This window comes from Lemur catta, chromosome 21 (genome assembly GCF_020740605.2).
Source record: "Lemur catta isolate mLemCat1 chromosome 21, mLemCat1.pri, whole genome shotgun sequence".
Taxonomy (NCBI): Eukaryota; Metazoa; Chordata; class Mammalia; order Primates; family Lemuridae; genus Lemur; species Lemur catta.
The window spans coordinates 7,607,214-7,628,818 of record NC_059148.1 but is presented as its reverse complement, the minus strand read 5'-3'; the positions used below and the strand labels follow the sequence as shown (position 1 = coordinate 7,628,818).

Sequence of the window (21,605 nt, the reverse complement as noted above, 5' to 3'; positions counted from 1 at the left end):
GACATGACTTGGCACTTATGTGCTAGTGCAGGCCCAGAGAAGGGACAAGTAGCACAGAGTCTGTAATTTCCAAAGGCCATCTGACTCCACAAAGATCTCACATACATCACTTTTATCTCAGCTCAATACTTCTGGTCAGTTTCTGAGCATAATCTAGGACTTCTACCTCTCTAACCAGGCTCTTGCTTCTCTTCTGGGCAACGCTGGGCTCCATCCAGACAGTGCCACTATTCTTAGTACAGCCACCACTGACTGGCCCTGTGCCGTTGTCCTCTGTGTCCTCCCCCCACGGCAGCTTCCTGCCACCTTCCCACTTTAAGTAGCTGTTCCTTTCTCCTCAGGGATGGTGGCTCACTAAGGGCCCTGCAGTCTTGCCCCTGTGGACTGGCGTCTGCTCCCCCACAGGAGGGCAGGCTGCTTGGTTGGAATGCGGCCGCTGTACTGCTGGCCTGCGCCTCCCCTCCCTGGCCTCTCTGGGTCCGTGCACCTACCACCTACCTTTCAATGGCTGTCGGAGTCATGCTGGTCAAGGTAGGAGCACCCGGCGTGGCTTTGGACCGCTCTGTGAATCGGGAGTCAAACGCTTTCATGGGTTCAATCTTGGACGGGGTGGTTAACACGGAAGGCGACAATGAAGCAGGAGTAGAGGTAGCATTCACACTGGGGGAAGAAAATGGGAGGCTCGTCAAGCACAATCCTCACAGGATCTAGAGGTCTAGGGTTTGCATTACTCGGAACCTACCGAATAAGGCACAAATACCGAACTTTTACAAACAAAATAATCCAAGATATAATCTACTGTTCCTGACTATTTCTTTAAAATTTTCATGTGTTAAAATTCTGGAAGTCTGGCTACCTGAGTATGTTGTGAACAAATGCATTCACGTTTGCCCCTCTGTGTTCTGAGAGCTTTTGGGGGTGGAAGGCCTAGAAAGTGGTTCTTCTAATCCTTTTCTCTAACCATACAGCCCTGTCTCCACAACTTAAATACAGCCTCTCCACCTCAAACCACTCCAACCACCAGCCTTTCCCATTTCAACAACAGGTTTGATGAGAAATGCCCCCATCTGCGGTCCTGAAGCCATGGTCTGTTATTGGCCTTCATCCTCAGCCAAGCACCCTCTGTCCTGGGAGGCCCCTCCTATCTCTGACTGGGACAATGGTAAATTCTCAGCACTCTCCTCCAAGTGCTCACCCCACAGCTTTTGCCTTCTACTCATTAGAGAAATGAGGCCCAGGCATACGTGTGCCCAGCACATTCCACACGCTGGGAACCAAAGCTACTGGGACTCCTGCTGACCACATCTAGGCTAATACCCTCTACCTCCTCCTCCATGCCCTGTGGCCACCAGGATCTGTAGGGTCAACCCCTGAAACAGTTTTTAGATCTGGCACTGTCTGTCACAGATCCACGTCTTTCCAGACCTGCTTCCTCCCTGCATGTTTTGCTTCCTCACTGGTCTTGCTGCTCAGTCTCCTTCTCTTCCCACCCTGCTCACAGCTGCTCAGGGCAGTGGCACCTGATGCTTGGTGCCTGCCTCCACGGCGAGGGTGCCAGCACCCAGAAGTAGGAGGCTGCAGTAAGACAAGAACCCATCCCCACCAGCAGAGAAGCTCTCTAACAGTATCAGCTGTGCGTGCCAGGGGCGGCTAAATTTGGGCACTAAGGCCTACTGGAGCATCTTCCTAAAGTGCAAGTCCCAGAGTCTTGTATGAGCTCACTCTGGGGAAAAGCGCAGACTACTCAGTTAAGCACAGAAACCCAGGCTTTCTCCCCTCTTTCTGGTCCTTCCTCAGGAACTCGGGGTGCTGCTCTTGCTGCTGTCCCTATTGCCCACCCCTCCTCCCCTGGCTGGCTTATATGGGCCCTGGGTGGGGCACCCTCTGAAACGTCTCCCTGAGACCTGCACACTGATCCCCCTTCAGATGGGCAGCCATTTCTACCCAGAGGACCCGAAGAGCCATCTGCAACCCTGTGGCAGCCTCTTCCCTATCAGCCTGCACACTCCAAGGACAAGGACCCACCCATCTACCCCCTTGGATGCTTGGGCCTAGCACAGTGTGTAACCCAGAGCAGGTGCTGGGCAAACATCCACTCCTGGCTCTTATCCGTGCTTGCCCGGTCCTTTCTGACTTCTAACTTGGTTTCCAGGAAAAGGTCAGCGAAGACAAAGGCTCTCTGAGTGAATATAATTCTCAGAGTACAAGGGGAGTCCGTGCCCTCCTACCTAAACACCCTGCCTGGGATCAATGGTGTGGTGATACACCCCCCAGAGTAAAGTGGAGGCCAAGGCCCCAGAAATGTGAAGCCACCTCCAGTGCAGATCTGTCAGCAGGTGGGGCTGACTCTGTGGTGGGCGGCATCTCACTGGCAGGTCCCCTGTCTCAGCCTGATCCTTGGTCTGCCATGACACACTCCTTGTGAAGTCCTCATAGTCCTGAGTTTCAGAGACTCACCTGAGTAAGTCCTCCCCTCCAGGCAGGCTCCATCTAAAGTTAAGCATTTCTTTCTTTCTTTTTTCATGGAAGGGGCCACAAAGTGCACACAGAACGAAATCCTCTGTCACAAAACTGTGTGCAAACCTGAACTTTCCCTGGGGACAGGAACAAGGCTTGGTGCCCACTGACCTGTCCTTATTGACAGAATCGCCTGCAGGCCTGGCACCGGTGGCCGCCACAGGCTCTGTGCAAGGCTTCGAGGCGCCGAAGGAGTTGGGGGTACTGGAGTCCAGTGGCAGTAGCTGCGGACTGCTCTGAGAGGAGAGCATGGTGCCCGCCAAGGAGCCCGAGAGGGGGATGCTGTTAAAGAATGCCGTGGAGAAGTCCCTGTCATCAAGCAAGAACAAAAGTCAGCCTTGAAAATCAGATGCCATATCCAGTACTCTAACATTTTCTGAGTCCAAAGGCAGTATGTTTTCATGGTAGAAAATTTGGAAAGTTACAGAAAAGTAAAATCACTTAATATATTATATTTAATTGAATCTAAGATGTACTACTGCCGCATGTACCACTAAGGAAAAAACCAGTGTTACTAATTAAAATTATCAGATGCCATTGATTGTACGATGCACTCTCATCTCAGAGGTGTTACACTGTGTAATTATGTGTCTTAGGAGGAATGAAATGCAGCACACAGAAAGGGCCTCCCTTTCAGGAAGGGCTGTGGGGTGTGCCACTGGATGGACATGCCGTAATTTACACAACCCAGCCTCGACTGAGGAATGACAGGCTGTGTCCCAGCCTCTTCTATAGCAGATGCTGCTGCAACAGGAGGCAAGTTTTGCAGTGTCAGCACTGAGGCCCCTGGGCCAGATCAGCCACATCTAACTCCTCCTGCCACTTCAACTACTCTTTTGTGCCTTAGGTTCCAGTACGAAAAATAAAAAGTGCCAGGACTCTCCACATGGGGCTGCTGTTAGGAGTAAAGTAGTTACTGTAGCACACACTTAGAACACACAACAGCTACTGAAACATGCCTAAAATCATAATAATTCTCATTATACCTACGATTCACATATATACATGGATAAATTCCTAAAAGTGGAATTATAGTAGCAAATGAAATGTTCACTGATGATTCTGGATAAATATTTCTAAAGTGTCCTCCTCAAAAGTTTAAATGAATGACAAATCACGTATGTGAGTGCCTAATTCCCCACATCTGTACAGTTTTATCAAATTTCTTGACATTTGACAGTCTGACAGATGAAAAATGCTATCTTACTACAGTTTTAGTTTTGATGTGAGTGATGTTGAAATTTTTTCATATAGAAACATTTGATTTCCTTTTTTTGAAGTGTTTGTTCATATCCTTTTGTTTATTGTTCTCTATTTGGTTATTATAGTCTTTATTATTGATTTATAAGAACTATTTACATATTTTAAAAATTCCTTATTTAAGAGATATTTTCCCCAGGATGTTGTGTTTTAACTCTTTATGGTATATTTTTTCAGAAATACACCAAAAAAGTTATTTTTTTATAGTCTAAATTTTATGTTATTTGTAGAAAACACTTTACCTCTAAGATTATAAAAATATTCTTCCATGCGCTCTTCTAGAATTTTAAACAAAAATATTTTAAACAAAAAAGTTAAACATTAAGAAAGAAACAATCTCTGAGCTGTTCAGAATATATCTAACTTAAAAGGTATGAGGTTGGGATCCAACACTGTTCCTTAGAGGGTGCCGAGTAGTTAGGAATTCCATGTATTGATTAAATTAGCTAATGTTTCCTCACTGATGTGAAATGCTACCTTTAAAATTCCCATATATATTTGGGCCTATTTCTGGATATTGTATTATATTCCATTGTTCTGTCTATTCATGTGTCAGTATCTCACTGTTTTCAGTATTATAGCTTTTAAGTTTTAATTTCTGGTGGGGTTAGTCTTCCCTGATTAATCTTTTTCAGAAATATTTCAGCTATTCCTATTTATTTTTCCATGTAACTTTAGAGTTGCCTTGTCTGATTCTGAACACTCCTATGGTTATTTGCATTGGTTCGTGTTAAATTTATACATTAAGGGAAGACTGATGTCTTTATGATGCCACCTTAGCTAATCAACGGGATGCATTTCTGTTAATAGTAATTTCTCTGAGTTTTCTTTTAGGTCTCTCAGTAGTGTTTGAAAATTTTCTTCATTGAGATCTACATTTCTTGTCATACTCCATGTATTTTATTTATGAATGTGATTTCTTTCTGTATATGTGCCAAGGGGAGTTGGTGCTACCCAGTCTCATGTTGATTGCATTCAGCCATTTGATTGTCCTTTTATTGTCCATGGCAGTTTTTCCAGATGATTCTCTCGTATACCATATCACCCTTAAGTAAAAATGCATTTCACTTTCTCCTTTCTAATTTATTCTTTCCCTTGACTAACTGCGTAGGCTGGGACGTTGAGAAGAATGTTATAGTCACAAGAGCAGACTTTGTTTAGTTTTTTTTTAATTTAATTTGGAATAAAATAATTTATCAAGTTAAGGAAGCATCCATCTACTCTCACTTAATTGTTTTAAATTAGAACAATGTTGAATTTTATCAAAATTCCTTTAAGCATCTATGGAAGTGACTATACAATTATTTCTTTTTATTTTTGGACATGAAGAATGAAATTAATAGTTTCCCAAAATTTGAACCTCCTTGATTTCCTGAAATAAATCTTACTTGGTCATGGTGTAGTACCCTTTTAACATGTAGTAATGTTCTGTTTGCTACTATTTTATATAGGATTTTGCACTGAAATTCACAAATAAGAATGACCTGGGATTTATTATGCTCTATCTCCGTTAAGATTTTGATATAAATATTACGTTCATTTCAAAAAAGAACTTCGAAGTTTCTTCCTATGAACTAGAATATTTTAAATAGTATTACAGTTATCTGTGCCTTAAAAGTTTCTTAGAGTTTCCCTGTGAAGCCTTCTTAGTCTGGTGGCTTTGGGTTAACTCTTTGACAGTGTCTTCTGTTTCTTCTATAATAATTTTTCCATTTTAGTGACTTTATTTTCTTTATAAACCATCTACTTTCAAATTTATCTGCACAGACTTCAGGATGGAATTGTCTCATCCTTTTGATTTATTCTATATCTATGATAATTTCCCACTTATAACTACTTTGAATATTTGTGCTGCTTCTTTTCTTTCTTGATTAGCTAAGGTAATAATTACCTATCATGTTGCTACTTGTTAGAACATGTGAATCAGGAGGGTGAAAAAGCCTTTAAGACCAAAGAATCAAGTCCTGGCGCCAAAAATACACACCCTGTGGCAGAAAGTGGGCTCAAGGCCAGCTAGGAAGCTTCCTCCGCCTCCTCATCAGGTAAGGCCTGGAAGGATCCAGAGAACAAAGTGCCACCAACACTACCACCACCTCCCTCCCTCCCAGAGGCCCAGCAGTGTTCAGAGTACATGCACACTGGGTCCTAACAAAAGGTAGGCAGGTGGCATTACCCCCTTAACCCTATAGGTTTACAATGGAAAAAGGATCAGTCAAAGGAAAATCACTGTTCTGGGAGGAGTCCGCAGACCTGGTTCTGGTCTCTCCAGCCAGCCAGGCCTCTGCCCTCTGGGGCCCTCAGAGCCTACACACCTCACATGAGGAGGCTGGATCAGCACATCGTATGACTGAAGGTTTCGTCATACTTCAAGGAAGATTTGGAATAGCTCAGGGCGAACGCTGCAAAATGCGGTTGTCTTCAGTGTATAACGTTCACAAAGGACTTCCTGACACCCTGAGCTGATTGGCTAAATGAGTATAAAACCCAACGTGAACTGCTTTGACAGTGGGGGTCTATTTCTTTCACACAGGGCCTTATTATTTTTCAAATCAACATACATCATTCTGGGGAGAATGACCAATAAAAACGTTGTGACAACAGCAAGTGGTGAATAAGTCTGTTCCATGATTTCTGTCCCCCACAGACACAGAGAAATGTGTCTCAGAGAACTACCCTCCACCCAGCAATTCCACTTCTAGAAATTATCCCAAGGGAACAGTCACAGGTGTGCTCAAAGATTCATTTACAGTCATGAAAAACTGGAAAAACTACAAGTCCACAGTTAAGGGGCTGGTTATGTAAATCATGGTGCATTCATAGGACAGGAACCTGGATAGTCAGCAAGTGAAGACCTCAGAGGACTATTTATTAAAATGAATGAATGGTCAAGATACAGTAGCATGTGGGGAAAAAATACAAATATCAAAATGCTAACAGTGATTATATCTGAAAGACTGTATTATGGATAATGCTTTTTTCTTCTTTGGGTTTTTGCTGTTTTCTAAATTTTTAACAATGCTTATATATACCTTTCTAATCAGAAGAAGAAGATTATAAAAGGAAAAAAAAAAGAAAAAAAATCAGTCTGATTGTTTTCCCATGTGTTCTCTAGTGCCCTGCCAACAGTGAAGTGCAGCAGATGCGCTGTTCCTGAAAAGGTGCCAGGCCTGCCAGCCGTCGCCACCACCACCTGCCTTCCGCACGAGTCAAGCGTGCACAGGGCTCTAGGAGGAGCACGGAACTCAAAGGCTGGCGGGAAGCTGGGCTCAACTCCCTCGCCCCCATGTTCTATCAGTCAGGTCTGGCCCAGGGGGCCTGTGAAGACCCTAACTGTCCAAGCGCTAACTGGCGGAGAGAGAGGAAGACCTCCCCAGATAAGGTCACAGAAAGCTCGGTGAATGAACGAGTACCCAGTGTCCAGCTGTGCTATGCAGAGAGGCGTGATTCTTCTCCGACCATCTGCCGTCCGAGTCTCAACTTGCTTCTTCAAAAGATTCTGGCAAAACAGAGTCACATAAATGAATGGAAAAGTTTCTAGCAACTATCTTCAAATATCAAAAAAATCAAGCTTCCTTTTTCACTGGTGATAAGAATACTTAGCATAAGATCTACTATCTTAGCATATTTTTAACTGTGCAATATTGTACTGTTAACTGCAGGCACTGTGCTGTACAGCAGACCTCTAGGGCTCATTCCTCCTGTAGAACTGCAACTTTGTGCCCGCTGACTGACTGGGCACAAAGTTTTCCCTGCCCCCAACCACTGGCACCCAGCATTCTCCTCTGCGTCTGTGAGCTTGATCCTCATATAAGTGATATCACAGTGTCTGTCCTTCTGTGTCTGGCTTATGGTTTAGTTGTATGCCTTAAACATGTACACCTTTTTGTATGTCAATTATACCTAAAATCAGTAGGTTTAAAAAAAGTAAGGCTATTAAGGAAATGTACTCTAACTTCCCTTTCTAAGTCTTTCTGGTACAGCTAAACTAAGCCACCTAATCAGAGAATAAGCCATTTTTTTATCAGGGCATGTGCTCACCTTCCTGCATAATAAAGAAGGGCAGAAAGCTTCCAAATGAACTAGCACCTTCCTCTCTTGCAGCAGTACTACAGAGCTGGCAACCAGGTTCCCAGTGCAACAAGCACATACCAGGCTGGCCACCCCCACCCAGCAGCCATAGGGTCAGTGAAGGAACTAAAGGACTGAGAGACTACACTCATGAGCCACACTCTTGTCATTGAGCTGGTGATTTTCAAACTGACTTTCATCACAAAATCCCTCTTCTACAGATGGCCATAACCATGGGCTCCCGCTCATACATTACGCCTGAATCACCTGGGGGAGGTTTGTCAGCCTACACAAGCTTCTGGAGATGGTGTTAGCTCCCTAGGTGATCTCATGTCCTAACCTGTTCCTGCCCCATTTCCAACCCCCTTTCCATGAAACACAGGCTTCCAGATGAAGAAGAGGAGCCCACAGATGTCTCCTAAGGGCAGACAGAGCCTGAAACCCACTTCTCTCAATATCTAGAATGTCCTAGAAAGGCCAGCAGGTTCAGGTTTGGAAGTTCCTATAAGAGATGACCTGCTTTAGGGCTCCCTGGGACAAGGAGGCCTTTGATCAAGGTGCCTCAGGCCTCACTACTGCCTTGTGCAGCTGTGGGCAAAGGACCAATCTGCCTGGGCTGGCTGACCTGCGGGACCTGTGCCAGACTCAGCACATACCCTCCTCACCACCACTCATATCCGTGTCCTGTCCCTGGGCACATGCCCATGCCCTCAGTGCCACCAGGCTGAGCTCTCACCTTCCTGATGTCTTCCAGACTCTCGCCGTTGACGACGCCTGCGACGGAGGCCGCTGAGCCTGGCTCTCGGGCTGGGGCACTCTTCTGGTCCAGCTGCTGCTGCTGCTGCTGCCTCCGCTGGTACTTGAGCATTTCGGGGTTCTCGATGACAGCTGTGGAAAGCTGGGCCTCAGTCATGATGGCCAGGCTCTTGCCATAGGTGGACTGGTGAATGCGGCTCTGGGGGAAGCAGGGAGAGGCGCGACAGGACGCCATGAGCACCAAGTGCTGCCCACCAGCAGGGCCCTCCTGGCTGTGAGAATGGAAATGCCCTGATGCCAGCTCTCCATTGCCTCCCACCCTATTCTGCCTGTCCCTGATCAGACAGCTGTGTTGACATCTCATGCCCTTCCTCAATGTTTACGACCTCCTGTGAATCTGCAGCTGGGGACGACAGTGAATGAATGAGACAGCTGACAAGACAACACCTACCCCATTTGGTCTGGTGCAGAACAAATGGCCATCCCCATTGCTTCAACTGAAAGGAAGACACTCAAATTGCTAACTTAAGATTCTTAAATCACTCCAAGGACCCCAAACACCTTTGGGAATCAGATACCGGAATATGTGCCTGCTTTCACTGCTCTTGACTACAGATGTTGGCCCCTTGATCAGAGGTCCCCATGGGCCTGCTCACGGTGTCTCTATGAGCAAGGGAAGGCTGGCACAGCAGACCCTCCTCTGTGCCCCCCACCTTGAAGTTGTCCTCATCCTCCCCTCCTCCTAGGCCCTAGTAGTCTTATGCCATAATAAGCTAGCCAGGAGCCCCACGAAAGCAGGAACAGTGTCCCCAGCACACTGTAGTGACTGGTGCACATGAAAGTGTGATGAGGAGCAGACTCACACAGCATGTGCAAACAACCAGCATGGCATTCTGCCCAGGAACAGGGACTGTGGTTAACAGGCCATCTGCCTCACACCAGAGCATGTGTGCGAGAGGCAGCCTTCCAGGAGAGGTGCTCTGGGACTTGCTCCTGCAGGGTGTGTGGCTAGGAACCTTCCTCTATTGCCACCTTGGCTCTTTCCCCTTCTGAGTCCATCCCCTGGAACCTCAAGCCAGAATGCAGAGTCTGACCAAGGTTCCCTAGTGTTCCTCAAACACGGGGTCCCTGCCTGTGATCTGGGAAATGGCAAGCTTGATACAGTTACTGTATAGGCTCCCCGGGTGACTCTCCAAGAGGGTGCACAGCAATCCCCAGGTACCTGATGATAGTGATAAGGTGGGAAGAAGATCTGAGGCCACTGAGATACTCGCTCCTTCATGAAGAATAATGGCGTGCCAGGCCCTGTTCTAGGTGTAGTCAACAAGGGAGACCTCCACCTCCAAGTGGTTTACATCTTAGAGGAGGGTCACAATAGTTTAAGAGGAAGCTTCTGCCAGAAACAGCGTCACTATGGGGAGAGCAGCTGGCCTGCTTCCACAGAGCTCCTTTTAGGCGAACAGATACATCCTACCAGGTGTTGGCAAAGGCCCATCTATAGCAACAGCATGTTTTCTAGTCTACGTAGGGAAAGCAGGGCCTGTCCCAGAGCCTTGCAGGGGGCACACCAGCACCAGTGCTCCAGGCACAGCAGACAAGAGCAGGCAGTAGGCCTGATTCACGCTTCTAACCTAAGGGTCACGTACGGTCTAGGTAAAGGACCATGCTGTTTTCAGAGGCTTAGTTACCTCATTGATGAAATGAATGAGCCCTGCCTTGAAGGGTTTTGTGAAATCATACATGCGAAACACATGGCCCAGAGCCTGGCATACAAGAAGTGCTAAGAGATGACCAGTACTACTATTATAATGGGGAAAGTGATCTGAGCAGAGACCCTGGGGGAGTCACTTCAGCTCTCTTCCATGGCAAAAGCCACCCAATGGGTGGCCTTATCAGCTCAAGAAGAGATGCCCAAGATAGTTTTATTCTTAATTCCAGGACTTTTTTCTGACGTGAACAGAAACTCACTTTTAAATCAATCTATTCTGTAACAAACATAAAGATAATAATCTATAAAAGGAGAATACTCCATTAAACTTTAAGAAATACATGTCATTGTATCCCACAAGAGGGTCCAATCGAAGGGGTGTCTCAGAGCTATCCCAGCTAGTAATGTGCCCCAGAGGGGGCAGCAGCACATGGGCCGCCAGCCTACCTTCTCCTCCTCACTCAGGGGGTCTCCCAGCTCATCCTGAGAGAAGTCGAGGAATGCCACAGAGCCGTCCATGGAGCACACCAGGATGCCCAGTCCGTTCAGAGTCCTGAAAGACATGGCTGTCAGCAGCCTGGGAGCAGGAGCTCGAGGCAGACCCCATGGCTCAGCAGCTGGTCTGGGGCAATACTTCAGGGGGATGGTCCCCTTTTGTGGCCTGAGGGTGGGGGTGATAATCCCTCCCGAGGGCCCTGGTGTCCTCCAATTCTAAGCCTGTGTACAAAGCATCTTTTACCATATGTTTTGTAAAAATTTTCAATTTCATTTATCTTATTTTTGAAACCATTTAAAAAATCCCAAAACTCCAGGAAGTATCCACCTAAATTTAGTCACTTTTGTTCATGGAATGACAAAGAGTAACATGGAGCCCACAAGGACCACACCGTTCTCCTCATCTCAGATGAGTCCTGAGGAGGTGTCTTCCAGTGGCAAACACTGCACAGGGCAGATGGCACCACAGCAGCAGGCACACAGCCCAGCTCCTGAGTCACATGCAAGTGGTCCCCTGGCGTCTGCACCACTGTGCCGCCTGACCCTAATCACGCCCAGAAGGCCTCGTGTTCTAGTGTATGGCTTCTTTCTCAGCCTATGCTCCGTAACCAGGATCCACCTTACCAGGAGATATCCATGATAGATTTGTCAAACAGCTCATGGATGACCACCAGCGGCCGCTTCAGACATGTGAGCTAGAAGGAAAGAGGCAGCCAAGGTTAACGGAGTTACTGAAAGCCCCTCTGTGCATGCAGCTCAGTTAACAAGATTAGCTTAGCAGCCCTGAGCAGAGCTTCTGCTGACAGTTAGGGCATCTTCAATTCTATTCAACAGTGGCTGCTGAGACCTCAAACTGGAAACCAAAGCCTATCAAAAATGTGCACCTCACTGGGTGAGGTAAGTCACACCTGTAATCTCAGTACTCCGAAAGGCCAAGGCAAGAGGATTGTTTGAGGAGAGGAGTTTGAGACCAGACTGGGTAACATAGTGAGATGCTGACTCTGTAAAAAAAATTGAAAAATTAGCCAGGTGTGGTGGTGCATATCTGTAGTCCTACCTACTCAGAAGGCTGAGGCACATCACTTGAGTCCAGGGAGTTCATGACTGCAGTGACCTATGATCGTGCCACTGCACTCAATCCTGGGTGACAGAGTAAGACTCTATCTCCAGAAAAATAAAAATATACATCCTAGAGCCGTTCCTGTTTCCAGGGCATGCTGTGGCTTTATACACAGACAGCCAGAAACAGGGAAGACAGAGTAGAAGTGGGTTCTGGAAGGGCTAAAATCTGAGCAGGGGGATAGCCCCACAGAATACACCAGTGAGAGTCTACTACTACTAGGTATGTACTCAAAAAGAAATGAAAACATATGTCCACAAAAAGACTTAAAATGAAATATTCACATCAGCTTTAGTCATAATATCTCAAAACTAGAACCCTAATGTCCATCAACAGGAGAACAGATAAATAAATTGTGGTATACTCACAGAGGGGGACACTACACAACAATGATAAGGAATAAACTACTGTTAAGTGCAACAACATATATGAATCTCAAAAACATTATGCCAAGCAAAAGAAATGCAAGACACAAAGCAGTAAACACTGCACAATTGCATTTATATGAAGTTCAAGAGCAGGCAAAACTCATCAGTGTGATAGAGGTCATTAGATTGGTCGCCTTCATGGGGGAGAGCAACGCCTTTAACTGGGCAGGACCAAAGGGACAAGAAGGAATGTTCTGGGCAGTGGTGACAATGGTGTGTAAACATACAAGACAATTCACCAAGCTGTACCTTTCAGGTGAATGCACTTTGCATATGTTATATGCCAATAAGATTTTTCTAACAGGAAGCAAACACAACATGCTGTCTGTGGCACTGACCACTGAGGGTGCTGCCTGGATCTGGACACAAGCGCTGCTCTGGCTGGGGGTCAGGATGGCCTCTCCCAGTGGCCCAGGCCAGTCCTCAGTGCTTGCTTCCAGGACAGCCGGAGTGCCTACAGGCTTCTAAGGAGGGGCTGACCCCAGGCACAGGTTGGAAGTACACGCTATCACCAAAAGCACTGGGTCTCTCTTTCCTTCATGGCCTCCAGGCTCACTACGTCCCCAGCCCACACCTCCTGCCCCGCAGCAAAAGCTCAGGGTGGCCGGGCTCACCCAAACAGAGAGTGACCGGTCCTTGCTGCCAACGGCACAGCAGCAGTACGGGCAGCTGGGCTTCGCAGAACTCCCATTCTTCTGCTTCTTTTTGAAGATTTTTGGGTTGAATTTCTAAAGCCAAATAACAAGTGATAAAATAATTAATCAAGCATCAGACATGTACCCCATGCCCAAGCGTTAGGAACATACCAAAATCTCAGCCCGCTGTGGGAGTCCCCTCGACATCCTGCAAGCCCAGGCTCTGGGTGCTATTTCATCATCATAACCACCTATGAGGCATTGGGCTGCTAATGAAATGAAGGCTCAGGGAGTTCAGAAAATATGTGCAGTCGCCAAATGAACAAGCGGGGAATGCGGATTTGAAGCTTGCTCTACCAAACTCTCCATATCTGGAGCCAGCAGCCAGGTGGATGGGATGGTAGCTACTAACACCGGCCCTTCTCAATTCCCCTGGCTAGGCAGGGCCAGCCCTAGGACCAGGGGAGAAGCTGAGCCTGCAAAGGGGCTTCTGGGCCAAGGACCACTCTGCGTCTCCTAAGGGAGGCCAAGGGAATGGCAGGAGGGGTCTAATCCACTGCATTCCTTCTCTCGTTCTCTCTTCATTGCATTTGTTGTTCATAGCCATAACTGTCGAGCAGAGATTTGCTCAGCCCGAGAGGCACTCATGATCTCACTGCACCAGGGACCATGGCTACATCAAACAAAGGTGCCTGAGTGGCTGCTCAGTCCAGGGAGCCACCCCAGTGTAACCTGGCTGTCGCTTTTGGAAAGGCTAGAAGCACACAGTGAGCTCCTGTCCACCTTCCTGGATTAAAAGGGGGTGGGAGCTCTTGGAATCCCTAAGCTAGGACAACTGAGGGCTGGGGAAGGGTGGCTCCTGAGAGCCTGGTGTTAGGTGGCTTATAGAGGTTTTAATTCCAGAGGGCTGGCAGGAATGGCCAGGGGTACACAGGCCCTGGAGAAGATAGAACCCAGAGGCATGGATGCTGGGCTTCCTCACGGAGGTTTGTGACCCCCTATAAGGCAGGCATCATGCTCTCAGGGAGCTGCTCTGATGTGGTGGTGAGAATTGCATGAGAGAATCATGTAGAAGCAATGTGCTAATCATGAAGCAGTGATTTTCAAACATTTTAGCAAAAGGCCTTGGTTCAAACAAAATCTTACATGAATTCCAATACAAAAAAATTTTAAAAGCAATATTTTATTCATATAAAATTTATGTGTTAAGGTATAACGTATGACATTTATTATCAACTCAAACACAGAGAAGGATAAGCCTGTTTGCATCAGGGTCCTGGATGATCCTTCCCTTCTATCAACCTTGGCCTGCCAATCTATTTATTTTGTTTGGTTGCCCACTGTCGTGAAAATCCTGGTTCTCACAGGTTATTTGCAACTATGTAACAGCTTGCTGTGCACACTCTGAGGACACTCTTCATTCAAAGTCCTCGAGAAGCATGAAAGGAGGGGTTAGCCCCCTCTCAAGCCTGCTGCACCTCACGTCTCTGCATTCTTCGCCCTCCACAGCAAGGTCGGGAGGCAGTGCCTGACTCAGCAATCCACGGCACATCCTTGCAGCTGTGCCTGACTGCTGCTGGGCATGGGGACAAGACACTGCTTGGCGGGCGCAACAGAATGGCCCCTGCATTCGTGGGAGCCAGGCAATGGGGATAGAGTGCTTGAGCACCTGTGAGCACACCTTAGTGTGTAAAAGGCCAGTGTGCAGGCGCAATGTTCCTAACCAAAGATGGATTTTGGTGATACTATGTTAAAGTTTGCCAATAAAACATGTGAATATGTATTCTATTTTGTAAAATTAGTTTTTAAGTATTTAAAACAAGAACAAGTATTTGCTGAATCTCAGAGCCCTCTTCCTCAGCCCCCTACACTCACTTACCACGACAGTCACAGCTTTCCGATGCCCCACAAAGTCCATGTTGGTCTTCCAGCCCTCCCGTTCGATGATCTGGGCAGTGGGGCCAGAGTTGTTCATGGCATGGGCAGACACCAGGTAATGCCCATCTGGCGACCAGCTGAGCCGCAACACATGGGTCGTCCCTCCACACTGAAAGAAACACCTGCACTTGAAAGGAGCTCAAGACTAACTTTGTGACCAAAACTCTGGCCTCAAGGATAAAGTCAAAGGCCGGGTGCGGTGGCTCATGCCTGTAATCCTAGCACTCTGGGAGGCTGAGGCGGATGGATCCCTCGAGGTCAGGAGTTCGAGACCAGCCTGAGCAAGAGCGAGACCCCGTCTCTATTAAAAATAGAAAGAAATAATCTGGCCAACTAAAAATATATATAGAAAAAATTAGCCGGGCATGGTGGCGCATGCCTGCAGTCCCAGCTTCTCGAGAGGCTGAGGCAGGAGCATTGCTTGAGCCCAGGACTTCGAGGTTGCTGCGAAGTAGGCTGATGCCACGGCACTCACTCTAGCCCAGGCAACAAAGCGAGACTCTGTCTCAAAAAAAAAAAAAAAAAAAAAAGGATAAAGTCAAATTCCGATTTACAAATGCATGATGGCAAAGGCTGCACCCCAAGCTTCTAGCTACACTGAAGAGTTTCTGCCATCCAGATGGCCCAACCCAAAGGGCTCCGTCATATGAATTTGGGAACTACAGCATTCCACATTGCCCCCCAGAAACTGAACAAAAAACTGCAGCACAGAAGTATAGGCCCTGAGGGGACCTGCAGGAAGGCCAGTTCTTTGAACCACCACCTCTGTGTGAGTCAAATCTCTTTGGCCACTGACCCAGTTCCTCTGTACGGCACCTGTTAACCCACCACATGACATCTGCAAATCGTCCTTGAGATAGGCTGCAGCAGTGAGAACGCACACGGGAGCCTAGAGAAGCCTGCCTGTAATGCAGCTGGTGACCAGGAGGCATCACCTACTCTCTTGAACCTGTCTCCTCACCCAGACGGTGGTGAGGACGCCAGCAAGGAGAAAAGTCCATCATGTTCTTATAAACTGTAAAATGCACAGCAGAAAGGCACTGTTCCCCTGACCCTTCACATTATTCCTCCTATAAGGTGAGGTGGTATGGGTCCAGAGCCAGCTCCCTGAAGCTCAAGTTGGGCCCGGGGTTAAGATCTTGACCTCATAACCCCACCGTAGGACAGGACAAAGCAGGGTCTGAGAGCAGTGACATCACCTGCCTCAACTTCCGCCCAGGCCAGACACTTCCTATGCCATCTGGGGTGGCAGGATGAGCCCACCCAGAGGAGGCTGAAGAGTGATGCCATTTCCTACTAGTAGTCAAGACACTCCCACAGCTGCCTTCAGGAGCCCAGCTCATGGGACCTCAATGCCTGGCAGAAGATGTGAGTGCCTGTGTCACCTGTACCAGGCAGCTGCAGTCAAGGAAGGCAGGACTAAGAAGGTAAAAACCAATGCTCATATACCCAGCCTGGGAGCTGGTGTTGGTTTTAGGCAAACTGAACATATAACTTTCACTTCCCTCCTGCAGCCAGCCCAACCAGTGGCGAATGCCTATTCTTCCTGCAAAGCCTTGCTCACGTGCCCTTGCCCTGAGCAGCATTCCCTGATGTAGTAACTCCCTCGGGCTGTTTCTGCACTCTGGACAACTCCATCACATGCTTACAACGGACATGAACGTCTGTCTTTCCTATAGGGCTACACGCCTCAAAGGGAGAGATGCCATCTCAATCCACTTTTATTTCCCTGTACCCAGAATTGCCTTACATACAGTAGACACTTAAGTGTCAGTCTAATGGTGATCTTGAGCTCTCATTCCACTTGAAATCAGAACTCAAAGGAAGTGGAGTAAAATGTAATACTATCAAAGCTACTGTACTCTGATCGCCAAACACTTTGTAAACCGTACTGCTGACTGCACTTGGAGACAGGAATTGGCTGGCCTGCAGAGCAGATGCCAGCAAGCACAGCCGCGGTACACTGAGGAGCAACAACAGAGTCTCCCCTATCCCGCCCCCACCCCTAACAAGCCCCTCTGCAGGCAGCTCGATGTAAATTCCACCCGGTAAGAAAAAGTTTCATCTGTATCTGTGGCAGTGAGCTGGGTGACACAACGATATGGGCACATCCCTAAGGCTCTCTTCCACTTTAAAATTGTAACCTTTTTTCACTTCAAAGTTGGATAATAAACAGTTTCTCAGAAATGAAAGATTTATCATCTGACTCTTAGGGCCAGAGTGCCCACCCAGGAGAACACTGACTGGCCTGCTCAGGCCCTGGACTCCACGCATCCCCCACGTGGTCTGGCCACGGCCAGCTCCCTCTCTGTGCTGGGTCAGCAGGAGGCTGGAGCAGGTGCTGGGGCCAAGCTCCCTGGGCTGTCCCCGGTTACCTCGTCAAAAGGCTTGGTGATGCTGGTCTCTAACTGCCAGTCCAGTGTCCTCCACACCTTCAGGCTGCGGTCATCAGCTTGAGAGGCTATGTACTTGCCAACAGGGTCCCAAGTCAACCCTTTCACCAAGCCAGAATGACCCCTCAGAGTAGCTAGAATTTCTGTGAAGAAAAAAGAAATGTGGAAAGTGTCACTTGGGGAATACAATGACTGTGTAGAAAACACAAGCTGTCATCGGTGGGCCATGGGATGGATCCCCAACAGAAGGGACTTCAGCAATCTGCCTTGGCCAGCCGCTACCCAAGGCACAAACAGAAGAGCCCCTCATGTAATCTCCACCAAGGCAAAAGCCACCTGAAGACATGACTGCATCAAGGAGCCAGGCAAACAGGGGGCACAGGTTTGGGCCAGAGCCGCCAATTCTGCCCCTGTGTCTTGTCTGTATGAGGCGGCCCTGCCCGTGGCTGCCCTCCCTGGGCCATGACATCAGCAGTTGATCTGAACCTCCTTGGCAGCTGCCTGGGAAGCAGGCCTCACAGCTCAGGGGGCTGGGCAGCGGACTGAGTCTTTTTTCAGTCATCGCTGAAGACAAAGGTATGCTCGAGAGCACCTCCTACAGACTTGCAATCCAAATGCTAGATCAGTCTCTAAAATTGCGCCTCTATAGCCAGACTGATGTCCCCACACATGCTAGTGATGGCTTTAAAGAGAGTGAAAATTACTTGGATCCAAGCCCATGGATGACACATTTTAGCCCACCAGGAAAACATACTCCAGATACAGAGTGGGAATATGAGAAGTATTTCACCAGTTACAAACTGCAGCACTGTATCAGGTTATGCCATCTGCTGTAATTTTAAACACAATGAGTAAGAAAAGTCAATCTTTTGCAAAACTGCGTTTGTGTTAGCCCACATGTGTTCAGGGGCTTCACAGAGGGGACAGCAACCGAGCTGAACCACGAACCCAGTGGTGGGGTGCACACAAAACGCGCGGGGGTGCTGGGGTCTCTATGCCAGTCTCTATAGCACATCCATGCCAGTACTCAGTTACTATTTTTCTTTAGCATAAATCTCTTTTTAAACCTTAAACAAATGTAACTGATAAAGAAAAAAAGAACTGGATTACTGACAAGGCACCTAAATCCTAGGCCACTGTCATACACTTGTTGCCACCAAGACTAAGGAGAGACTCCCCCATACCCCCGACAGGCAGTACTGCTAGTGAGCTGCCAATTTCTGCCAACAATCAGTCAGAGAAGACCCCAGACCTGGGAACTTCACAGCGTTCCAGATGACGACAGTGTTATCCACGCTGCATGAGGCCAGCCAGGCATCGTGGGGAGACCATGCTACATCCATCACATCTGGAAGAAGACAGAGGCTTGTGGTGAGATCTCTCACCTGGCATTCAGACCCAGACCTGGCATGCTAGGTGGATCAGTGCCTTGGGGTTCTCATGTCTGAGGACACTTGATCTGGGACCATCACAACCAGACCTTTTTTTTAACCAGCCTGAATAAATTCTCTGCTAAAGTTTTTCAACCAGTCATAAAATGTAAAGCATCTAACTGACCCCACTGCCCTACTCCTCTTACAGACGAAGCAGCCGAGGGTGTGGCTGAGTGCTGGGGCGCCATGTGGAATCACCCATGCACGAGAACCGAGGCCTGCTACTTCCTGGGTTTGTGGCTGGGGCACGCTCCTCAGCCCTGCTGACTTGCCTCTCCAATCCCAATTCGGCCTTCCTCCGTGAAGCCTCTTGAGCACGAGGCACAGTGGGTAAGCGCTTGGTGGAATGCCCGGCACAGCCAGAGGCCCGAGGGCTGCTGATGACTGAGTGCCAGCCTTCTCTAGGCCCTCCTGCTCAAGAACTGGGCCTCACCGCCCAGACCCTGCCAAGAGCACCCCTTCCCTTCTAAGCCTCCAAATAGAACGAATCACTCTCATTTCTTTGTGACTCAGTTTTCTCATCTGTCAAGTGCAGAATGAAAAACAAAGTCTATGCTCATAGGGTCACTGTGAGGATTAAATGTGAGAAACTGCCACAGCACCGTGCCAGGCACACACCAAGGCATCGATGAGGTCAGCCGTGACGATGGCGCCAACCTTGCCTATACTGCCATCAGGGGTGAAGGGCACGGTCTTGGTTATTTTTCCAACCTCAGCGCCTGGTGCAGTGCTAGGTATACAGAAGAATGATTGGTGAGTTGAAGAAACAAACAGCAGCAAGGTAATAGCTATTGAGTTCTTTCCCCACAGATTTAAAAAAATAGATATAAGCAAAATAGTCAAAATTTCTACCATACTATTTTCTAGTTTGTAAAAAATCTTCAGTGACAGCTTGACGAATTTTTTCATATTGTATCACATAGCGTATGTACTGGTACGCTGCATTTCATACTCTATTTGCCTGTGTGATCTTCGCGGCTTCATTTCCTTTTTGCCCTGCATCCTATGTCACTAAGAGCACTCACTGCTGTAAACAACCCAATTTAACACCGAATACTAACTAGATTCCAGTTTTTCATGCTAATGTACCTGTGTGTATATGTCACTCTCTATATTCTGGATTATTTCTGAGATTGATACCCCAGAGTGGGAAGCCTAGGCAGAGTATCTGAACATCTTCATAGGTCTGGATTCCCATAGAATTTATTGTACTCTGCTTTTCTTTACTTTCTTTCTTTCTTTTTAGAGATGGGGTCTCACTCTGTCACCCAGGCTGGAATGCAGTGGCACAATCACAGCTCACTGCAGCCCCAAACTCCTGGCCTCAAGCAATCCTCCGGCCACAGCCTCAAGTAGCTGGGATTGCAAGCATGAGCCACCAGGCCCAGCTTATACTGCTTTTCAAAGACCCCAACCCCCCAGGACTTTATATTTCTACATGTAGAATGTCTGCTTCAAAACTCTTTTATTAGCAATAAGAATTATGACTTTTTTCCTTCAGACTTATTAAGTATACTTTATATTTTGAAATTTCAGTTTGATTATTAGTGAAAGTGAAGACTGTTCATGTCTGCTTCTCTATTATTTAATGTCTCTTTGGACTGATGTGCTCACATACTGTGACTGTTTACTGGGAGGTCTTCTGTGCAGTGGGTCTAATAAACATGAATGCAATGCCTAAAAAAATGAAGGAAACAAGAACTTTCTCTAGGAACCTACAGTCCTGGAGGGGTAGACATGTAAACATCAGGAGTGCCCTATAGTACCCAAGTCTTAGATCAGAGAAGATGAAGTCAGATGGGAACCCAGAAAGGAGACATGATTTTCTTAGCAATTTCCACGGACTAGTTATAACACAGACATTACATGCAAATGTCACCTATTTGTCTTTCTATACTCTAAGAGTTTTATATAGTAAAGTCTGTTATTTTCCTTTGTAATTCCTTCTACTGCTAGAGGCCTGATAAGCATTCAATTCTGTTTTCTCCTAGTTTAGTTATTTGGAATGTTTATCTCTTTAATATCTGGAATTTATTTTGGTGTATGCTATATTTAGTGAGAATCTAAATTAATTTTTTCCACTTCACAAAGTACTGAATGGTTACTACACCATCACATGTAGGGAAGAATCCTTTCTGTTTTTGATAAGTGATGCCTCCTTGACCATGCACCAAGTTCTTAGGTACACCGTAGTCTCCTTCAGGGCTGTCAGCTTTAACCCCAAATGCTTGATGTTTCTATCACTGGAACTTTGAATGTTTTCACCAGTAACATTACTTATCCTTCCAGATGTCCTTGGGAGTCATTGCTGAGTTCTACAGTAAATCCACATACATGATTTTCTCCCTAAACTCCAGGTTTGGAGCTTCTGGCTTCAGCCTGTACATACCACCCTTTTCACTGTGGATCTACATACCCAAGATCCTCCCCCTCACTTGAGGGTCACAGTTGTTCTTGTCATCATTCCTGGAGATTGTAGGAGGGTGATTCTTCTAACACCCAAGGCTCTTGGTTCCTTAAGTTTCTCCTCCACCAGTGACCTTGGCTTCCCCTACATCCATTCTCAAGGTCATGCCCAGAGACCTTCCATGACAGATCACTGCAACCCCTCCTCTCAGTCCCAACCTTCCCACGCTCCAGCCAGCAGCTCCATGCTTCCAACCCACCCTCAGCTCCAACAGTACTGTAACACCACCAGGAGCTCCGTTCTGCTGAAGCTGCTGTCCTCCCAATGCCTGTGTCTTTCTCTCTCCTCCAGCTGAGACCCCACCACCACTGCCCTTTCTCTTCTTTGTCTTCATAGGTGTCTGACAAAGCCCCATCCAGCTCAATCCAGCTCTATCGTTCCTCCGAC

General features: G+C 47.3%; 1 protein-coding gene across 6 annotated transcripts in view; it reads right to left on the bottom strand.

Annotated features, from left to right (window-relative positions):
* Positions 1 to 21,605, bottom strand: part of LOC123626269 (protein HIRA) — a 91,433-nt gene that overhangs the window by 38,951 nt on the left and 30,877 nt on the right. For 4 of the 6 annotated variants that reach the window (XM_045535194.1, XM_045535195.1, XM_045535196.1 and 1 more), the window contains 10 exons: positions 18,571 to 18,666; positions 17,301 to 17,461; positions 14,867 to 15,034; positions 12,967 to 13,080; positions 11,429 to 11,499; positions 10,757 to 10,862; positions 8,582 to 8,800; positions 7,188 to 7,273; positions 2,629 to 2,826; positions 499 to 660 (listed from right to left, as the gene is read on the bottom strand). In XM_045535194.1, coding sequence (XP_045391150.1) covers positions 499 to 660; positions 2,629 to 2,826; positions 7,188 to 7,273; positions 8,582 to 8,800; positions 10,757 to 10,862; positions 11,429 to 11,499; positions 12,967 to 13,080; positions 14,867 to 15,034; positions 17,301 to 17,461; positions 18,571 to 18,666 — 1,381 coding nt within the window. Of the gene's footprint in view, positions 1 to 498; positions 661 to 2,628; positions 2,827 to 7,187; positions 7,274 to 8,581; positions 8,801 to 10,756; positions 10,863 to 11,428; positions 11,500 to 12,966; positions 13,081 to 14,866; positions 15,035 to 17,300; positions 17,462 to 18,570; positions 18,667 to 19,369; positions 19,566 to 21,605 lie in introns of those variants that run through there. The other 2 variants (XM_045535200.1, XM_045535197.1) reach the window with 2 other exon arrangements.